This window comes from Mastigoproctus giganteus, chromosome 7 (assembly GCF_048544385.1).
Source record: "Mastigoproctus giganteus isolate SK-2022 chromosome 7, ASM4854438v1, whole genome shotgun sequence".
Taxonomy (NCBI): Eukaryota; Metazoa; Arthropoda; class Arachnida; order Uropygi; family Thelyphonidae; genus Mastigoproctus; species Mastigoproctus giganteus.
In genome coordinates, this window is record NC_143581.1 from 122,165,226 (window position 1) to 122,186,147 (window position 20,922).

At 36.0% G+C, this 20,922-nt stretch overlaps 1 protein-coding gene across 2 annotated transcripts in view; it reads right to left on the bottom strand.

The window, feature by feature from the left end:
* The window catches only part of LOC150083174 (E3 SUMO-protein ligase RanBP2-like), a 621,501-nt gene that overhangs the window by 184,070 nt on the left and 416,509 nt on the right, over positions 1-20,922 (bottom strand). For both annotated transcript variants that reach the window (XM_090377889.1, XM_090377888.1), the window contains 2 exons: positions 18,432-18,596; positions 10,156-10,582 (listed from right to left, as the gene is read on the bottom strand). In XM_090377889.1, coding sequence (XP_090234015.1) covers positions 10,156-10,582; positions 18,432-18,596 — 592 coding nt within the window. The remainder of the gene's footprint in view (positions 1-10,155; positions 10,583-18,431; positions 18,597-20,922) is intronic.

A 20,922-nucleotide genomic window follows, 5' to 3' on the forward strand; every position in this document is an offset into this window, starting at 1 on the left:
GCTGCCAGGGCAGGTCATCGGGTTTTGTCAATGATATATAAGAATTTTGCTAGCATGGAAAAGGAGGTGATTATCCCTCTGTATAAGGCAATGGTCAGGTCAGGCCACGCCTTGAGTACTGCGTACAGGTCTGGAGGCCTCATTTTAGGAAGGATGTAGATTTACTTGAGCGTGTACATAGAAGGGCAACAAGATTGGTGAGGGGAATGAAGGGATCCTCTTATCAAGAGAGGCTTAAGTTCTGCAAATTGCAGTGGCTGGAGACTAGGCACCTGCGCGGTGATCTGATTGAGGTGTATAAGGCCTTGAATGGGTTCAGCACGCTGAATTCTGATGGGATCCTTCCACTTGTTCAGATTACGAACCTAAGGGGGCATAAATTCAAATTAAGAAAGGACAGATGTAGAATAGATGTGCAGAAATTTGCCTTTAGCCAGCAGGTGGTTAATTGCTGGAACAAACTTCCATTTGTCGTTGTGGAAGTTGATAGGTTGAATAAATTTAAGGAGGAACTGGACAGGCATTTGGTGGGAATGGTGTGATTTTTTTTTTTTTTTTTTTTTTTGGCTGATACTGCATTTGCTTTCTTGCATCACATGCCACTACTACTACTACTACTACACTGAGTTCATGTTTGCATTATATGCTTCTGGAAGGCAAGCTTACAGTTAAGTATTAAGCCTAAGGACTGGATATTATTGCTAATTTGTATTAATTGTGTTCCCAGCATTAATTCAGGATCTGGATGAAGCTGACACTTTTTATAAAAGTAGATGGCAGCAGTTCTTGATGTTGAGAGGTGACAGCCATTGTGAGATGCACAGGACTATTTTGTTTACTGGGATTTGAAGTTGTTGTTTAATGGATCGCATATTTTTTGAATGTCAGGATAAGGTCATCATCATATAGATAGGTGTCAACGTTAGTTGGGACTCTGTTATACCATTTATCCTAACTATAAAGAGCATGGCACTAAGAGCTGATCCTCCTGGGAACTCTTCTCCTTCGACAGTTGTCGAAGGAGAAGAGTTCAGGAGAAATCTCTGTATGATTAGTGGCAATTGTTCCCATAGTCCCATGGCATACAGGAGAATGCCATAATGTCAGGTAGTATAAAGGGATTTTCAATGTCCAAGCAGACCATGACTAGATGTTCATTTTGCATAAAAGTATTCTAAATGTTGGATTCTGCCTTGATCAGAAAGACTAGCACTGACCAATTTTTTCGGAAGCCCTACTGGTTCTTGTTCATCACGAACGAGATTCTAGATGATACCACACTATATTCAATTGTGAATAATTTTTTCTACTGTTTTAACAAGGCAACTCCTACAAGATATTGGGCGATAGCTTTGTGGGTCTAACTAATCCTTTCCTGGCTTAGGAAAGGCTAAGCCTATTGAGTGGTGCCAAGAACAAGAATAGTAGCCTTCTGAAAAAATCCAGTTAAAATACATCAGTAAAGAGTTCGCAGCTTTCCTGTCAAAGTGCTGAAGCATGAGATATATCCCATTAGGTCCTGGTGCACTGTTTGCTGATCTACTTAGGGAGCTCTCTATTGCAAAAGCTCAGTTGTACAGAAGAAGCACCATTTGTATTGGAGTTCACTATATTTTGTTCTGCGTTGGCTTTTCTTATTTAGAGGCTGGCTACTATTCTACCAGGATATCTGCAATTTCCACTAAAGAGGAAAGTTTCTGCCATTACATCTTAGAATAGGTGTATTGGAAGGAATTTACCATTCAGTGTTGATTTTATTCCAGATATTTTCTGCTTTCAGTGTCTATAATAGTGGAAGCAAATTGGATCCACTACAATTTTTTCACTTTATGCACATAAGATGCCTTAGGTTTAAGCTTCTTGAAATCAATCAGGTTGTCAGTAGGTACTTGTGGAACAGATTCTATGCTTTGTTCTGCTCTTTTTTTAGCATCACAACATGCATCATTCCACTAGCTGCTATACCACTTTTGGGTATAGCAGAGGTTGCAGCTGTTATTATCTGTGTTATAATATGGTCAGTAACATCATCAAGATGTTGGCTATTGATAGCTTGGTCATCAAAGGAAATAGCAGTGGCGAACATGTTCCAATTTGCCTTGGAGAATTTATATTTTATGTGACTATCTGTGTACAAGATTCTATTTGTTTGAAATTTGCAAATAATTGGTTAATGGTCACTGTTCAGTGGGCTATCTAAAACTACTCACTGAATGATTGGGAACAGTTTTGGGGAATATATTGTAAGATCTATAGCAGTAGATGCTGCTAGAGATCTATAGCAGCAGAAGATGCTCCTTTGCAAAGGTGGATATGAGTGTCAGCACCAGTGTTTAATAATGTGAGATCCACCTTGTCAAGGATTGATACAGTGAGTTTTCCGCTTGCATCCACCTGTGTAGATCCCCACATAGGATGGTGTCCAGTGAAATCCCACAGTAAGCAGAAAGGAGATGGAAGCTGCAAGAAACGATTGTCCAGCTCTTTCAAAGTGAATTGTTGGTTTGGGGAAAAGATACATATAGAGACTAAGGTTAACACAAAACTCAAAACATGTACCACTAGAGCCTCTAATGTGGGCTTCAGTGAGATCCGTTTGGTAGGAGCCCTGTTGTCAACAAGAATGGCTACACCTCCTCTAGTTGAGTTGGTAATGTTTCTGTCTTGTTGATAGATAGTATAGTTTTTAATTGCTGGTGCCACCTGTAGGGTTAGATTGGTTTTTTGCAGGCAGATGTTTACTGGACTGTGTTGTTTGAGTAGATCATAGATATCAAGAATGTTTCTGCATAGACCTCTACAGTTCCACTGTATAATGTTCTGCATTATTTAGTTTTAGAGATTATATACGGTTCTGTTTGGTTTTTTTTTCTATCCAGCCTGTCTGCATTGATTTAGTTTCACTCTTTTTTTTTTTTTTTTTTTTTGGAAAGGTAGAGCATCCAATGTCCATATCTTCAGCATGTAGATCTCAGATCGGCTCATCCTGTAGGGTACCAACATCAAAATCCATATTTGCTGAGCATGGTTAGCCAGTCTTGATTGAGGCAGAGATGTTCAGCCGATCGGGCTAGCCAGGTGGGTAAAGTGCCTGCCTGGCAACCCAAAGGTAGCGGGTTTGATTCCCGCCTCGGGCTTGGATCAAAGTACTGCAAAAACCTTGGGAGGTGCACTATGGCCACAGAAGCCGATGCGCCAACAACTACCAAACCAAAAAAAAAAAAAAAAAAAAAAGAGATGTTCAGTTTTACAGTTTCTGGCAGAGTATTAGCAGTTGGTGGGACTGTCAGAAGAGTTTGTTCCAGAAAATGGAACAAACTGTTATGCATAAGACATACAGTCAGTTCTGCTATAATGCAAATTTTCACAATGTGAATTTGCTCCATCACAACTGATATATTAGGGAACAATGCGAGTATAATGCGATTTTCGTATTGGCTCATGCGTGATTTCGTCTGTGAGTAACACCAGGTGAACACAAAACCTGGCAGCAAGCTGAACGTAGCGACCTGCACAGCAATACATACAAGTTTTTACGAAGCTTAAAAAATGTCAAACGTCAAATGTGTGAGAGATATATTTCCCATTTACTGTAGATGTATTCACAGAGTATCTTGCTACTCTGTAGCTGTATTTGTTGCCCACACACTGTTCTCATTTGCTGTATTCACAAGATAACATGTAATATTGTAGGCTGACCTATGTTTTCAGGAGTTCACATTTTTCTGTTCGAACAGAAATTTCTTGAGGCATGATAGCCTGAGCAGAGGAGCACATTTCTGAGGGGCACTACCATAAAACAATAAAAACAATTTGTAGTTCCTGATTTATTGGGCTTTCCAGTTAGTGCAATCTATTATAAATGAGTAGTAAACTCAATCTTATTGCATTTGCAATAATACCGCTAGTTGGAATTGTGGGTTTTTATGTTATTATGGTGAAATGTGTTTCTCCTTCCATGAAATCTTCAATCATATATAAAACATAAATAAATTTTCAGAATCTTCTCTTCATTCCTATTTTTTAAGCTTCGTAAACTTGTCTCACTTGTGCAATTTGTGCATCCTGTGTTCATTGTTATTGATTACTTAACTTTTTTAGTTTTAAATTTTACAATCCAAAAAAAAAAGAAAATGTCAGTGAACAGAAATATTAATCAAGCAGCAAATTCATATTTTGTCAAGGTAAAGTGCTATATTTTACTGTAATATGTATTTAGTTATTAGAAATTTAAGATGTTTATACCTGTTAGCAATTTTATTGGGTTTCTAACTTTTTTTTTAGTTTTACTTACCAGACTGAACACTTACCAGATTAAATGTAAATGTCATTCAAAACTAATGTAACTGCCAACATGACAAGGTAATGTAGTATGAATAACAATATACCAAACATGTTAGCAAAAACACTTTGTGCATCAGGAATAGGCATACTACAAAATAAATCGTTTGCCAACTGATAAAGCAGAAATAATAAAATATACTCGTAAAATAATAACCAAATATTAACTGTAAATAATATACTCATACAAAATAACAGCAAGCAGTGTATTTTAATAAAATTGTTTTCTGTTTTGACCTTTGTTATAGAATAAATTTGGTAGCAAACCAAATATTCTCTCAGTTCAAACTTGAATATTCAGCAGTCAAAGTACTAACAGTTATAATATTATAACTAATAAATAACAATTATGGGTAAGCTTTTTTCTTTTTTTACCTTGAGTTGAATTACTTTTTCTGACATTCTCAATTATCAGTTGCCTGAACCACTGCTCATCTCATCTGCCCAAACTATTCACTCTACGATGCTTTCCACTTCATAGGTGGTATTTGTGCATACGTCCACTCTGGTATTTGTTGTCAAAACCTCCTTGATTTTAAAGCTTCTTTAGCTCAAATTCTCTCTTCTTCTATCTGTCAAATTCATCTGTTACCTGTATTGTTCTAACAACTCTACTAATCACAAAACTTTTTGACTGCCTTTCTTCGACAAAATTTCACTTTCTCCTGTCTAAATTTTTCCTAAAAGTAGAATGTAATTTTCCTTGGCAATTTTAATTTTCCCAAAGATGACTCGCAGATGACTTCAATTTTTTTTTCTCCGAGAACCAAAGGGCTCAAGATGCTGATTTTATACATGCTAATGACTTCACATAGCTTGTTTTCCTACAAGAACAACAGATGCCCCTAACAACACAACCAACACCTTTGATCTCTTCCTCACCAGCATCTCGGAAATGTACATGGTCATCTAGGTATTTCACAGATAACTTGGTAATGGTCTCTTCTCCAAAGGAACCTCTCTCTCCTATAATCATTCTCAGCCACATGTTGTGTAGAATTATGTAAATGTGAAATGGGATGATCTGCATGACTTCTATTCCTCTTTTTATTTGTTCGATTACTGTTTTAAATCTGTTGATCTAAATGGTTACTCAAATCAGGTCACTGAAATTACTTTTGCAAGGGTGAACAAATGTTCTAAGACTGTTTCAAGAATAGAGCAGATCTAACTGGCTTGTATCCAAATCTCCAGCTTCATTTTCTGGATGCACTAAGGTTCACAACAATTGTTAAACAAATACTAATCAGTCCAAATTCGATTTTGACCAGGCTAAAAGAGGAAACTCACTTCTTGTCCAAATAGTTTCTTTTCTTTTTTTTTTTTTTAATGTAAACCCCAAACACAAGAGGTATAGAAAATATAGTACTTAGTACCGTGCTTCGGTTGGAGGTTGAGAAGATGAAAGAAGATATTTGTTGATACTGGACTTGAACTTCTGTAGACTGTAATTATCAGGAAATACGCATGAAGGAAGGTTATTCTGGAAAATGGCAGTTGAATGAATAAACAAGGAAGATGAAAAGTTGGTTCTGTGAGTTTGAAGTTGGACAGTAAATGGATGTTGGCTGGTGGCGGCACGTGTTCAAACTGTTTTGAAAGAGAGAGCAGGAATTATAGAAGCCAATTCAGAAGAACAGTGCCCATGGAAGTATCTGTAGAAGAGGCATGCAGCAGAAACAGTACGTCTATGAGAGAGCGAGTGGAGAGACTCTGTTAGAGATGAATCATTAATTAACCTAACTGCCCTCTTCTGAATGGAATCAAGAAGCCTGAGAGAGGTTTTGGGGACACCATCACAGATGTGGGAACAATATTCCATGGCAGGGCGGATTTGCGATTTTTACAGATTGAGCAGCTGTTTGGAAGAAAAGTAACACAGAGAGCGTAAGAGAAAAACCAAGATTTTTACATGCAGAGGAGACAATATTTGTAATGTGCTTGTGCCAAGAGAGATTAGAAGTCAGGGTAATCCCCAAAAGAGATAAATCATTTTGCCTAGAAATCGGAGTGTCACTAAAGATAAGCATAGGAGCAGAAGAATCCTTTTTTGCAAAATATCAGACAAGACTGAGTTTTAGAGGTTGAAATCAACTAAGTTGTCTTTGCCCCACTGGATAATTACATGAAGATTGGCATTTAAGGAATTGGTAGCAGATTTTCGAGAAGTTGAAGCTGATTGGACAGGGCAAGGTTTCTCAAAATGGAAAGTGGAATGCAATGTGCTATCATCAGCAAAACTATGGATAGGATTTCCAGTCAATGGAAGTCATTAATATACAAGAGGAAAAGATTGGGGAAAAAACTGTACGTTGGGGGACACCGGCATTGGTGGCGAAGTTAGAAGACAGAGAGCCATCTACCATCACCCTCAGTGAGCGATCAGAGAGAAAAACTGGATAACCAATTACTAAAAACAGTTCGCAAACCATAAGATGGAAGCTCGTTTAGAAGACCTTTATGCCAAACATGATAGAAAGCCATAGAGATGTCAAGAGCAACTACTTGTGTTTCACCAAACCGTTCCATTGAATTACTCCATAAATGGGTAACATAAGCCAGAACACCACCAGTGGATCAACACTGACGGAATCCATACTGGCGATCATTGATCAGACGGAAGGATTCTAGGTAGTTTAAGAGTTGGCGGTCAATTTATTTCTCCATTACTTTAGAAAGAGTAGAAGTAATTGCAATGGGACGATAATTGGATGGGAGGGATTTGTCACCCTTTTTAGGAACTGGCTGGATATGGGCAAATTTCCAAGCAGAAGGAAAAACACCTTAGGAATAAGAAAGTGAAAAAAGGCGACAGAGAATAGGAGTAAGTTCAGGAGCACAGGTTTTGAGAACAAGTGGAGAAATACCATCGGGACCTGGAGCTTTCTTAGCATCAAGATTCATCAAAATCCTTCTGACATCCTTTCGACGGATGACCACAGGAGGCATTGAATGGGGCATGTTGGGAATGGTGGGAGGTGTTTTCCCAAGATCATTAATATATGAAATGGAAGAAAAATGGGATGCTAGCAGGTCAGCTTTATCCTTGGCTGAAGTGGCAACAGAACCATCTGGTCTGGACAGAGGTGGGAGCAAAGATGGGCAAAAGTTGAGGCCAATAGCTTTGGCAAGGGACCAGAATGCTCGGCTACCACTGGGGCAAGAAGCAAGTTTCTACTCTTAGCCTGTTCAAACTCTAGTTTGAACTGATTAATAACTGCTTTATAATTGTTGTGAGCTTTGGTGTAGGCAGAAAATGAAACTGAAGAATTAGAAACAAGCCAATTACGATATGCAACATTCTTCTCTTGAACAGCCTTAGAACATTTATTGGAAAACCAAGGTTTAGATAAAGGATGAGATTTTAAAGTGGAGTGTGGGATAAAGGATTCCATTCCTGCAAGAATAATTTCACTGACATGATCTGAGCAAACGTTGACATCAGAAGTTTTGAAACAGTAATCTGACCAAGGAAAAGAACAAAAGAAATCTCGCAAGGTCATCCCATTTTGCATTCTTGTAATGCCAAACAAAACAAGGTTGGGAATAACCATGAGATAACGGCTCCATTGGAGAAAAGAGAATCACCAAGTTGTGATCTAAAGTGCCTAAAGGACCTCTCACTTCAACAGTGTACTTAGAAGGGTTGTTTGTGAGAAAAAGATCAAGCATGTTGGCTGTATGATTAGGGTTGTCCGGTATTCTTGTAGGTATATGAACAATCTGTTCAAGGTCATTAGTAATTGCAAAAGCCTCAGCATCTCGACCAGCTGGGTCAGCGTGACCAGAAAACAGAAGCCAGCTGGAGTTGTGAACATTAAAATCACCAAGGAAAATTACTTCACTGTTAGGAAAGTTGGACTGAAGAAAGTCAAGTTGCAAAGAGAGGAAGTCAAAAAGCTTCAAGTGATTAGTGGAGTTGGGAGAACGGTAGAGACAACAGATGAATTTGACACAATGAGGTAGAGAGATTTTAAGCCAGAGAAGATCAAAGAGAGTAGATTCCAAATTGCCAAGTCTCTGACAGGGAATATCAGAATAGACATATGCACAAGTACCACCTTTGAGATGAAAGGAATCATACAGCGAATAATTTGGGCATCTGAGATAAACAGTAGTTGAATCAACTGATAACTGAGATTCTGTCAGAAAAAGCACATGGGGTTTGGCAGACTGCAAGTGGAAATGGACATCGTTAAGATTAGAATGGAGACCATGTATATTTGTGAAATGAATTAAGAAGTGCTTGAATTCTGCAAGAATTCTGCTGTCTGGTCAAAGCTACTGGCGGAAACCTTTGTCTACTGCTGCTTCCACCTCTGTTACAACTTTAATCTCCAGCTAAAGACAAAGTTCAATTACAGCATCCTAATTTTTTTCTAACTCTTGTATTGAGAACTTTGGTCAACTATCTTGCCATACCCAATATATTCCACACAATACCCCACCCTCTCACATCTGGAGTGTGTTCCAAAAACCTCTGTCTTTTTAAGGCCATTCAACAGAAGGTGGTCATGTTAATTAATAAACCAGTTTCTACAAGGTCTCTGCACTTTTTGTCTCAAGGATGTTTAATTTTTGCTATGTGCCCTCTAGAAATAATTCTGTAGACACTGCTCTTCTGAATTAACATCTAAGTCACAGTATCTTCTGTCTTCTCAGCATTCAAACCCAGTCAAGGTATTAAGTACTTACTACAGATTCTAATATCTCTCTTGTTTAGGGTTTTCGAGAGAGAGAGAGAGAGAGAGAGAGAGAGATGAAAGATGCTCTGCAGAAAGTCTCAACTGCATCAACATTTAAAGATGAACACAAGAACTTTTCTAGAAAGGTATTGTAAAACCCAGCAGGAGCCACAAATCTTATACTACTTCAAAAGATTGGTGAATAAAACTTTGGAGAATGCACATGAAATGCAAATAAATTAAAGATTTTTTTGGAGTAGTATAGTAATCATCCCTAATTCTTCAGTGAAAGTTTTTCTGCACCAAAGGAAGCATTTCTAGTAGTAGTACAATATATACATGTATGCTCCCAAAAGTCTCTGGTCAGCAAAAGTACAAGACCTCTCTTATTATAAGCTGCCATTACAGAATAACCGCACGCTGGAATAATTTTGAACATTTGAACAAAATGAGATTTCAGATGAGTTTTATATCTCATTATGGAACAGTCCTGTCTTTATATCAGAGAAAGAAATTCCTATTCTATAAGGATGGTTCTATACTTTTGCTTCATGACAGATCTTAGAGAGGTAACAAAGTTATTTAACTCAGCAACAGCCTTCTGAACAATGCAAATGATATGCTGATGTGCAGGGTATAATTCTATTAATCCTGACATCATTTATTTAGACTTCATAAAAGCTTTCAATACTGTTCAACACGAATGATTTCTGTATAGAGCGAAGACTTGTGGCATTACGGGCAAATTGCTACTACAGATGGTTCGGTAACAGAAGACAGGGTGCTTATAAATGGGTACCACTCTTAATGAAATACCACAGGTCTCTGAAACAAACATAGAAAACAATATCTTTAAACAAATTCACATACACATGCACACACAATATGGGTGGTGGGAAAATAGGTATATCAAGGGTGGGAAAGTTGGGCAACAATCAATTTTGTTCCAGTGTTGGTGTTTTTTTTTAATAAGACAAATAAGTCAAAGTAACAAATTCATAGGGATATCATATAATTTAAGTGTTAAGACTTTTTTTAAAGACTACAGATCACACATACTATCATATGAAGTTTAAGGAGCAAAAGAGTATCAAAGAAAATAGCAAACAAAAAAAAAAAAAAAACTCACTCTGAATTTCAGAAATGCCCAAATATGCAGAATCCACTTCAGAAACAGTATTATTGCTAAACAAACATGGAGTATTGGGTGAGGCATTTCCAGAGCTTGAGGATGATGGTGACATTTCAGGACTGATTTTAATCAAAGAAACTGCTACTGCAGAAGTCTTTGGTATAACAGCAGGCTGTGATGCTACACTTATATCTGATGTAGAAACAGAACTTTCATGTTTATCTGATGTCAATATTTTTTGAGCATCATCTATAGCCTTTTTAAATTCTGAAGCACTCTCTGCAGTTTTAAATCTTACTGCCAACTGTTCAAGCTGAGGATGATTTTCTGCATAATTCGTACAGGCCCACATCCATGATTTTTCACCTTTAGGCAGAAACTGAATGCCTGGTGTTAAATAATGGTTTAAGCACACTTTCAAAACCTTTAAAATAAAATAAAATAAAATAAATAAATAAATAAATAAACAAAACACACACACACACACACAAACATATATATATATATATAGATTAAACAGAAAATTTTATTAAAGATATGGGGGGAAGTCTCTGAAATGTTTTGTTTACCATATATTTTAAAATATATGAAAAAAAAACCAAACATATGCATTTAACCCAATATTTAGAATAATTTATTAAATATAAGTAAAAATTTAAAATTTTCCACGTCAAATTCAGCTTATTGAAATGTTATGAAAAGATACAAATGACTCACACTGACTCCAGTTTCTAGAGCAAAATGATCTGCCAACATTTCTAAGCTAACATTTATAATTCTGCTGCTGAGTCAGGAAGAAGTAACTACACAACTTTTATAAATGTATTCTAATGAAGCTATTAATCACATTCAAAAATTTAAATTTAAACTATAATATCATGTAAATAAAGTAATGCTAAAAATAAGATTCCATCAGGGTGGGAGAAAAAAAAAACTGGTTAACTCATTAAGTGTTCAAGTATAACGTTCAGTTAATACACAGATAGTATTAACAACAGTAATATGACCAAAGGAAGCAAAGTTTATTGTATCTGCACCACTACCACAAAAAAATAAAATTAAAATACCTGCTTCACTCTAATAACTTGTAACTCACCTTAAATTTTCAAGCAATCCACTTAAACAACAATGGGTGGAAATTTATTTCAATAAAGTCTGGCTGAATGAATATTACTACACCCCTTAAACCACATACCTCTTCTGTTGAATTTAATTGGTGTTCATCTTTTGTGCTCCATGTCATGTGAGGATTTACATTATCATTTTTTTCCATATTTAATGTGACTTCATTACTTCTGTAGCAGGCCTTTCTGTTGATGTAAGTTGATCCTTCTCTATCTAAATGTAAATCTCTTCTAGTTAATTTTCTTCCATTATTCTTCTGTACTGCTGGCAGACTTTCATAATTTATGTGCTCATACAGGTATTTGCTCATCATAAGGTATGGTAATTAAGTTCCTGGACTGGTACTGTTGCAGTCATATTTGAGGAGTTTTAAAATAAATACAAGTACTATTACATATTAAATACAAGTTTAAAATAAATACAAGTACACATGGTGGTACAGAAGCTGTCCAGTAAGCTGGCATGTTGAAAGTAACAACGAGTTTTGTCAAGTGTCAAGGAGCAGTGCATATCTTGCCACGTGTACTCCAAATCCAAAACTTCATTCTTTCATACAGCATGTCCTTGTCACTTTTTCTTACTTCTGAACACTCTATGAATTGTAATCCTAATAGAACAAACTTATCTGCAAAGAGTGAAACCTCTCAAACACTTCCTCATGCATTTCACAAATATAAGTCGTCTCAGTTCTAATCTCAATGATGTCAATTTCCACTTACAGTGCCAAGTCCATGTACTTTTTCTGACAGAATCCCAGTTATCGGTTGATTCAACCACAGCTCACCCGAGTGTTCCAAATTATTTGCTGTATGATTCCTTTCACTTCAAAAGTGGTACTTGTGCATATGTCCATTCTGATATTCCCTATCAGAGACTTAGGAATTTGGAATCTCCTCTTTTTGATCTTCTATTTCTGAATCTCCTCTTTTTGATCTTCTACTCCACCAATCACTTGGAACTCTTTGACTTCCTCTCTTTGAAACTTGACTTTCTCCAGTCCAACTTTGCTAACAGTGAGGAAATTTTCCTTGGTGATTATAATGTTCACAACTCCAGCTGGCTTCCATTTTCTAGCCACACAGATCCACCTGGGCGAGATGCTGAGGCTTTTGCAATGACCTTGCAAAGATTGTTTATTTACCTCCAGAATTCCATATAATCCTTACCAAGAAGCCATCACACTTCCATCTTTTTCTCCGAAACAACCCTTCTGAGTACATGATCAAAGTGAGTGGTGCTCTAGGCACCTCAGATCACAACTTGGTGATGGTGTCATCTCCAATGGACCCGTTCTCTTGTGGCCATTATTAACATTGTGTTGTTTGGCATTACATGAATGCAAAATGGAATGATCTCCGTGATTTCTTTTCTTCTTTTCCTTGGTCGGATTACGGTTTCAAATCTTCTGATGTCAACATTTGCTCAGATCGTGTCAATGAAATTATTCTTGTAGGGATGGAATGATTTATCCCACACTCTACTTTAAAATCTCATCCTCTATATAAACTTTGGTTTTCCAATAAATGTGGTTCACAAGAGAAGAATGCTGCATATTGTAATTTGCAGTTTCCGAATCTCCAAGTTAATTTTTTTTTTTATGAAAACCCCAAACACGGGAGATATTAGAACCTATAGTACTTAGTACCGTTCTTGGGTATTAGTTGACATTAGACTTGAACTTCTGTAGACTGCAATTTTCAGGAAATATGTATGAATGAAGGTACCAGAAAACGGAAGTTGAATGAATAAAATGAGGAAGATGAAAAGTTGGTTCTGTAAGTTTCAAGTTGGGCAGTAAATGGATGTTGGCTGGTGGCAGCACGTGTTCAGAAGAACAGCGCCCACAGAAGTATCTGTAGAAAAAGAATACAGCAGAAACAGTACGTCTATGAGACAGCGAGTGGAGAGACTCTGTTAGAGATGAGTCATTAATTAACGTAACTGCCCTCTTCTGAATGGAATCTAGAAATCTGAGAGAGGTTTTGGGTGTACCTCCTCAGATGGTAGGACGAATTTGCAATCTGTATATAGTGAACAGCTCTTTGGAAGAAAAGTAACGCTGAGAACGAAAGAGAAAACCAAGTTTTTTAGATTCAGAGGAAGCAGTATTTGTAATTTGCTTGTGCCAAGAGATTTTAGAAGTCAGGGTAATCTCTAAAAGAGATATATCATCTTGCCTGAAAATCAGGGTATCACCAAAGATAAGCATAGGAGCAGAAGAATCCTTTTTGCGAGTTGAAAAACAGAATAGAAGTAATGGAAGAAGTTTTCTTAGAATAAAATGTGGTAAATAAAACAAAACTGAATTTATTACAAATCTTAATTTTTCATCTGCATTTCTTCTGAAACTAATGTCTTTTTATAATGTTTCTTCACCCAACTTTTAAAATGCAAAATATCTCCTGCTTTCACTCACTGAACAACATATTCTTCAGGCTTACTGCTTTTCATAACTAGTTCTGAAATTTCATAAAGGTTGTATAATCAGTTGTGTTTCCTTAATATTTTTTTATTGTTCCAAAATCCTTAAAGTATCTATGGTAAAAAGCTGCATCCACTAATGGGGAAAAAAAATGTTGAATCTTCTCAAAACAACTCTATAAGTGCAAGTAGATACAGTGAAAGTGCTTGATTTTTGTTTTGACCCAAACAGTTGTCTGAAAAAAGGTGAAGTTCAGTAAATATTGAGGGCATTCGTGTCATGGAATTCCTGTGTAATTAACATGTGCTTTACTTCGGTTTTAGCCTGCTTCGTTTTATTTCTCTTGTATTCATCAGAATATCTTCTTTTTCTCTTTCGAATGTCTATAACACTACTAGAATCAATTTAAATCATACTAAATTTAAGTAACTATAAATGAAAATAAACAGTTTTTTATTGGATGACTAGAAAACATTCAAACAGCAACAAAATTTAATTTAATGTCTAAAAAATGTACAGGTTAAGGAGAACAAGATGACTACCACGCATGCACTGTCTTGAATGCCAACAAGACATGGCATTCAAGACTTGGCTGAATGGCAACAAGACTTGGTTGTTTAAAAAGGCATCAGTCACTAACTCAACCTTTTAACAAAAACAAAGAATTTTAATACTTGATTTCTCATAGAAAATAGCTTTGATTGATGCTCTTTTAACTCCAATTGATAAAGCTACTTCATATTTAAAAAAACTAAATAAAATCAGAAGTGGCCTGAAAAATGATTGATGCCCTTTTAACAAACAGTGATTCATTTGTCATCTTTCAAGGGCATAAAAGGTGATATCATTGTACGCATTGCACTAATGATAATAAGACTAGGAGATCTGAACATTTAATTAACAAGTACAGAGCAATATTGAGAAAAATTTGCAAGATACGACTGAAATTGAAACTGTCTACAAGATGAGAGCCTTGTCAATCAATTCAGCTTCAGAGAGACTGTGCAAGGTTACTCCAGTAGAATTTTTCTGAGCATGGTCCTGAGCTTGTTAACAGAACTGTTTCTACAGGGATGGGAAATATTTAAATATAAGGTGGGTAAGAATACTTGTCAATGGTATTGGGGCATTGTTAGAGAGACTGGAAAACAGCTAGCTTGCATGGGGAATACACAGACAAATAGATTAACAGAAGCTGCAGGCAGAGGTGAAAGTGATTCTTGCACAGCTTCTACAGAAACAGTGCAAGAATTGCAGCAGTATGGAAAGTGAGGAGTCACGGATTTTAAGACCTGATTGGGGTCCGCATGAAACAAGCATACATGGACTGTGCTAGGGTTATTAAGTTGTATATACTTATATGTATACTAATAATAGAAGCACAGTAACTGACAAATTTGAAGAACTGGTCAAATCATCAATCGCAGGCAAATTGGGGATATAATACGCAAGGTGTCACTCAGATATAAGTAGTGAAGAGACCCAAAGTAGTTTGTACTACAACTTTTCCATGGGGGGGGTGTAGATAAAGTTGACAAGCATTTGGCAAACTATCCCCTGCCCAGGAAATGGATTAAAAAAATACTAAAAAATACTACAGGAAGGTTTTCTTTCACCTAAGTATTAAAACAGCAAGAATTTTCATTGTACACAAAACAGCAGGACCAACAAATTGGCATAAAGGTTATGCACAAGAGACCTTGATAAACAAAAAAAAAAAAAAAAAAAAACCTCCTCAGAGCAGAGTAATGAAGAATACAGTTATCAGCTAACACATTCAGATCTGATTGTGTTAGCTGATAACTGTATATTCAAAATATAATTAACCCAGAAGCAGGAGCACAGGATGTTTTGGCAGATCTTTGACAGAGAGACATTTAACTTGAACAACCCTTTCATGGATTATCCCGAGATATCTCATTTTTAGTTTTAAAAGATATTTGGAACTACACAAGATATCTCGGGATAAAAGCGAACAACAATAATATCTCCAAATTTAGGACTGAAATGTATTTTCTCGAGCATTTATCTGGCTAATTTTGCATTAGCCAGATAAATCCCAAGATTTCTTAGAGTTAACTCCGAGATTTCTCAGGATTTTCTTACACCTGGCAGCAGACGACTGGCTTTCATTTTACTTATATTGTACAGTAATGTCAGAATGTAGTTGGTCCACGATTATTGCTTGTGGTGGGAGGTTACTTCTTGTGTGTTCCACTTGATTTTTTCAATTTATTTATATAATGAGTAGTGAAGAAGAGATTAGTGATGATTCATATTATGAATTGGAAACTTTTGGTGAATCCGATTCTGATGAATCTGTTTCAGGTTTTGATTCAGATGAAGAAAATGGTGATTTCAGTGTTTTAGATGCTAGACAGTAGTTCAAAATTGACTACACTAAAGACCTCCCCCCTCTAAGATTTTCATTTGCTGCACAGCCAGGTTTGTGCACTGAGAGCAATACAGATGAAATGACTCCCACAGACTTTTTTGCTTTATTTTTTGATGAACTAATCAATCTAGTGTGCTCTGAGACTAATATATTTGCAGAACAAAGTGGCACTCGTGATTCTAGTTGGACTCCAGCGATGCATGCTGAATTGAGAGTATTTTTTGATCTGTAAATGCTGCAAGGTATTGTGAAAAGGCCTGAAGAATATATGCACAGGTCAAAAAAGCCATTACTTCAGACACTAGTATACGATAGCTTTTGGGCATTACAAAAAGATAAAACAATACCTTCATTTCTCAGATATTGTGTCACATGATGCAAATACGCACCCAAATCCAAAACTAAACAAGATTTATGATGTCTATTGTTTCTTAGAAAATAAATTTAGAAGTCTCTATGTTCCTAAAAGAAACATAATAGATAAAAGGTTAATGCTGTACAAAGGAAGACTCGGTTGGGTGCAGTACATACCACTGATGCGCTCAAGGTTTGGCATAAAGTATTATATGCTATGTGAATCCGAAAGTGGCTATGTTTGGACTTTCATAATATATGTAGGAAAAGGTACAGAAATGGATCCAGATTTCGTTGGTCTTGCAATGTCTACGCAACTGGTTTTGACTCTCACAAAGCCTCTGTTTGGAAAAGGATATTGCCTCACAGTTGACAATTATTATACCAGTCCCCAATTAGCTGATATTCTCATCACAAAGAAAACTGATGTTTATGGTACAGTGAGACTTAACAGAGAGGAAATGCCCGAAATGCTGAAGGAGGAAAAGCTGAAAAGGCAAGAGGTCGCTGCTTTTCAAGAGGGAAAGTCATGGCTTTATGTTGGAAAGATAAAAAAAGATGTAGTGTTGTTATCTACGATCCATAACCCTTCTCAGGAAGAAATAGAAACTCAAACAGGAATAGTGAAGAGACCCAAAGTAGTTTGTGACTACAACTTTTCCATGGGTGGTGTAGATAAAGTTGACCAGCATTTGGCAAACTATCCCCTGCCCATGAAATGGATTAAAAAATACTACAGGAAGGTTTTCTTTCACCTAATGGACTTAGCTGTGTGAAATTCATTTCTACTGTATAAAGCCATAATTTCAAATGGCCAAAAAGTGGCTATCTGAAATTATTGCTTTACTCTTGAATTTCAGATTGAACCTGATTGATGAACTTATCAAGAAATATCACCCATGAATTCCACCAGTTAGAAAGGGAAGACCATCCTCAACATCCCGCCCAACTCTTAATTCTCCAGGCCATTACCCCCATTGATATTCCACCAACTGAGAAGAACTTTCCAACCAGAACTTATCAGGTATGCTTCAAAAAGCGGAACAGAGATGGCAAGAAAATTTGAAAGGATACACATATATGTATGAAATGTGAAATTGGCCTTTGCATCACTATTACTGTTTGTTTTTCATGAAATGCTTTTTTTTTTTTTTATGGAATGGCTTTTTTTATGGAATTCAATTTGTCTTTCAGGGAATAAAGTAAGTTTGCATTTTTTTGTGTTTTGCGTTTCCGTTCTTTTGGCTCACGCGCTAATTTATTAAAAAAATCTGTATAATTTGCACACTTTTGGCATACACAAGATAACTCGGGATAGCCCAAATGGGTTAATTACTCCCATGTATTTTCTAATAAAATATTTATAAAAAAAATATATATATATATACAATGAGTATTCGTATGATGCATACTTTTAATCTGTAAAATAAAAAAAGTCGATCCGTTATGGCACATTTTCAGGAAAAAAAATGTTCAAGGAAGGTGTTAAAGGATATCCTATAATATCCTAAATTAAAAAATAAAGTAAATAAGTAATTAAATAACAAAAAGATTAAAACAAATAAAGTTAAATAAGAAAATATAAAATCCTGTGAAAATAATAAAGACTATCAAGCAGCAACAAGTGAAGAATGCATGCAGATTGTCAAACATCATGACGCATACTCATGCAACTTTATTGAAATAATGTTACCAATGTCAGAAATTCTAATTAATAAAAGAAAAAAGTATTATTTAAGAATTTATATTTATTTTGGCTGTTTAAGCATGATAAGGAACTGTCTGATAATTATAATGAAATTATCAGACAGGATTCAAGAGTTGTGGTATCTACTAGCCTCTGCTTTCGCTTGCAGTAGTCAGTAGTGGTAGAAAAATATTTCTACTGCAAAAATTAAACACACATACTTTACAAAGTTATCAGAATATATTATTCCTAACACTACTGATGATTATTATGTAATTCCATATCCCCACCTGATCTCTTCTCATAAGCAAACGAACACTGCCTGATTTGCAATGTTTCAAAATTTTAATCTCTCCTATTCCTCTTTCCTTCCATTCCCCATCAGTAAAACGAAACAGTTTAGTACGCTGACAATAGAGCATTTCTTCCTCCTCTTCTCCAGTCAGCACTGTTACCTAATAAAGGAAATATAACAATAAAAAATACCATTAAAACATACACAACTATCTAACTTTATACAATGAAGTTTTTGAAATAATTGCAAAAAAAAAAACCAGTAAGATGAAGAAGACAACTAGATATTCTTTAGCTCTCCTCTGTCATATGCAGATCAATAGCACTTTTTATAAATAGGATCTGATACTAATTACTATAGACTATCTCTGCCCTACATCATCTCAACTAAAAACACAATATGTTTACATATACCTTTATATATATAATATATCATGGATTTCATGTGGAATGCATGAGAAGTAAACAACTTTCTTTGAGAAACAGGAACCAGTAACAGAGTAATTTTTTGTCAAAACAATTATGAAAATTCATAATTAGTATACTGTGAAATTTGCTCATGTTGTTCATGAGCAAACTTGGCAGTACCTTATGAAGTACATCCGTGAAGTATTAGTATTAGCAAACGATGCAAGAAAACAGAATTATCAAAGCATCAGCAAAAAAAAAAAAAAAACTTTACACATCACTTGTCCATCCCCTACAATAACGTGTCTACTTCTTTCTTGAATTTATTCAAACATCCACTTCCATAACAAAGGACCGAAGTTTGTTCCAGCAATTAACCACCTGCTGGCTGAAGGCAAACTTCTACATATCTCTTCTGTAACTATCATTCCTCAATTTGAATTTATGCCCCTTGTGTGTAATCTGAGCAAACAGAAGGATTCCATCAGCACTGAGTTACTCAATCCATTTAAAACCTTAAACACTTTAATAAGATCACCTTGCAGGTGTCTAGTCTGCAGATGCTGCAATTTTCAGAACTGAACCTTTTTGGTAAGACCACCCTTTGGTTCCTTTCACAATCTCATTCTCATTTCCATTCTCTGAACTATTTCCAGCAGATCTACATCCTTCTTAAAATGGGGCTTCCAGACCTGATTGCAGTACTCAAGAGATGGCTTAACCATAGCCATATACAATGGAATAATAACCTTATTAATGCTAGCAAATTACCTCCATGTTATTTGGAAGAAGGATCTGAGAGTGATGCAGAACACAGCTTATTACATTTGTTTTTATTGGAAAATTATTTCTCAGATAAAGGCTTTTCCTTAGGCAATGATTTCCAGGAGCACTCCCAGATAATTGATTTCCTGGATAACCCACAAAATAAGAAAAAAATTAGGATTATGAACAATATGCATGTAATATATATAAAAAAAAAAAAAAAAAAAAAAAAAATTGTATACTGTAAACTATCTGAAACTCTGACAAATACAATTAATTTAACTTTATTTTTTATACAGTTTGTTCTCATATAAGGGAGATAAAGAGAGAATTATTATTCGTGGGGGAGAGGACTAACGATATTAGCGTATACAACCTGCCCATCTGTTGGAGGGGGGTATTAGCATGGCCCACATTTAGGTAGTTGGCATCTATTTTTTAGAGATTGTATTCATTTGAACAAAGGTAGTGCAAGATTTTTACCAGTATCACTGAGGATACCCTAAGGATTCAGGAAAAATAGCTAGCTGGGGGGGATAGAAAGGTAATTTAAATTACCTCTCTACCTTTTTCTAAGAATTCATGAGGTGAGTGCAAGTAATACTTGCACTCACCTCATGAATTCTTGTTTGTTGCCCTAACAGCTGATGTTGATAAGATGTTCTGAGGTTAGCAATGTTTCAAATGAGAGGGTAGATATAGCTTGGGATACAAACCTAAATAACTTCAAGGGGTGTTTCAGGGTACTAAACTATAGATGATTACTTAGTCTCAACTGTGTCTACAGTAATGTCAGGAGTGCTCTCAATAAAATGGCTGAATTTGAACTCCTGGTTAGGAAAACTAATGCTGTACAATAGGGCTAACAGAAATGAAACATGGTGTCGCCAGGAAATTGGAAATGACAACTTCCATTACATATAATGTATTTAGGAAAGATGGGGAGATAGGAGGGAGTCATGCTTCATATCAAAAGCAGCTTGATCAGCAAAAAGAACTTTTCCTGAGTCTGGAGTTATGTCTGCCGGGATAGGATCTAAGTGCCGTGAATTAGTTGGAAGCAAAGGAACAATGAGAAGAATACAACAAAGAACACTTGTGAAGAATACAACGAGAGTCTTTACTTGCAGAGGGAATGGACAAGCAAGTGTGAATGTCTTATTAGGGATGACTTCTACCCCAGAAGTGATCAATCTACCCCAGACTGATTGGAATAAGTGGGAGGTGAAACTCACAATGGGGAAAAATATTTTTAAATAAACTAGATGACTATCATTTGTACCAAAATGTTAGAGAAAGTACTAAGGGTGAGAA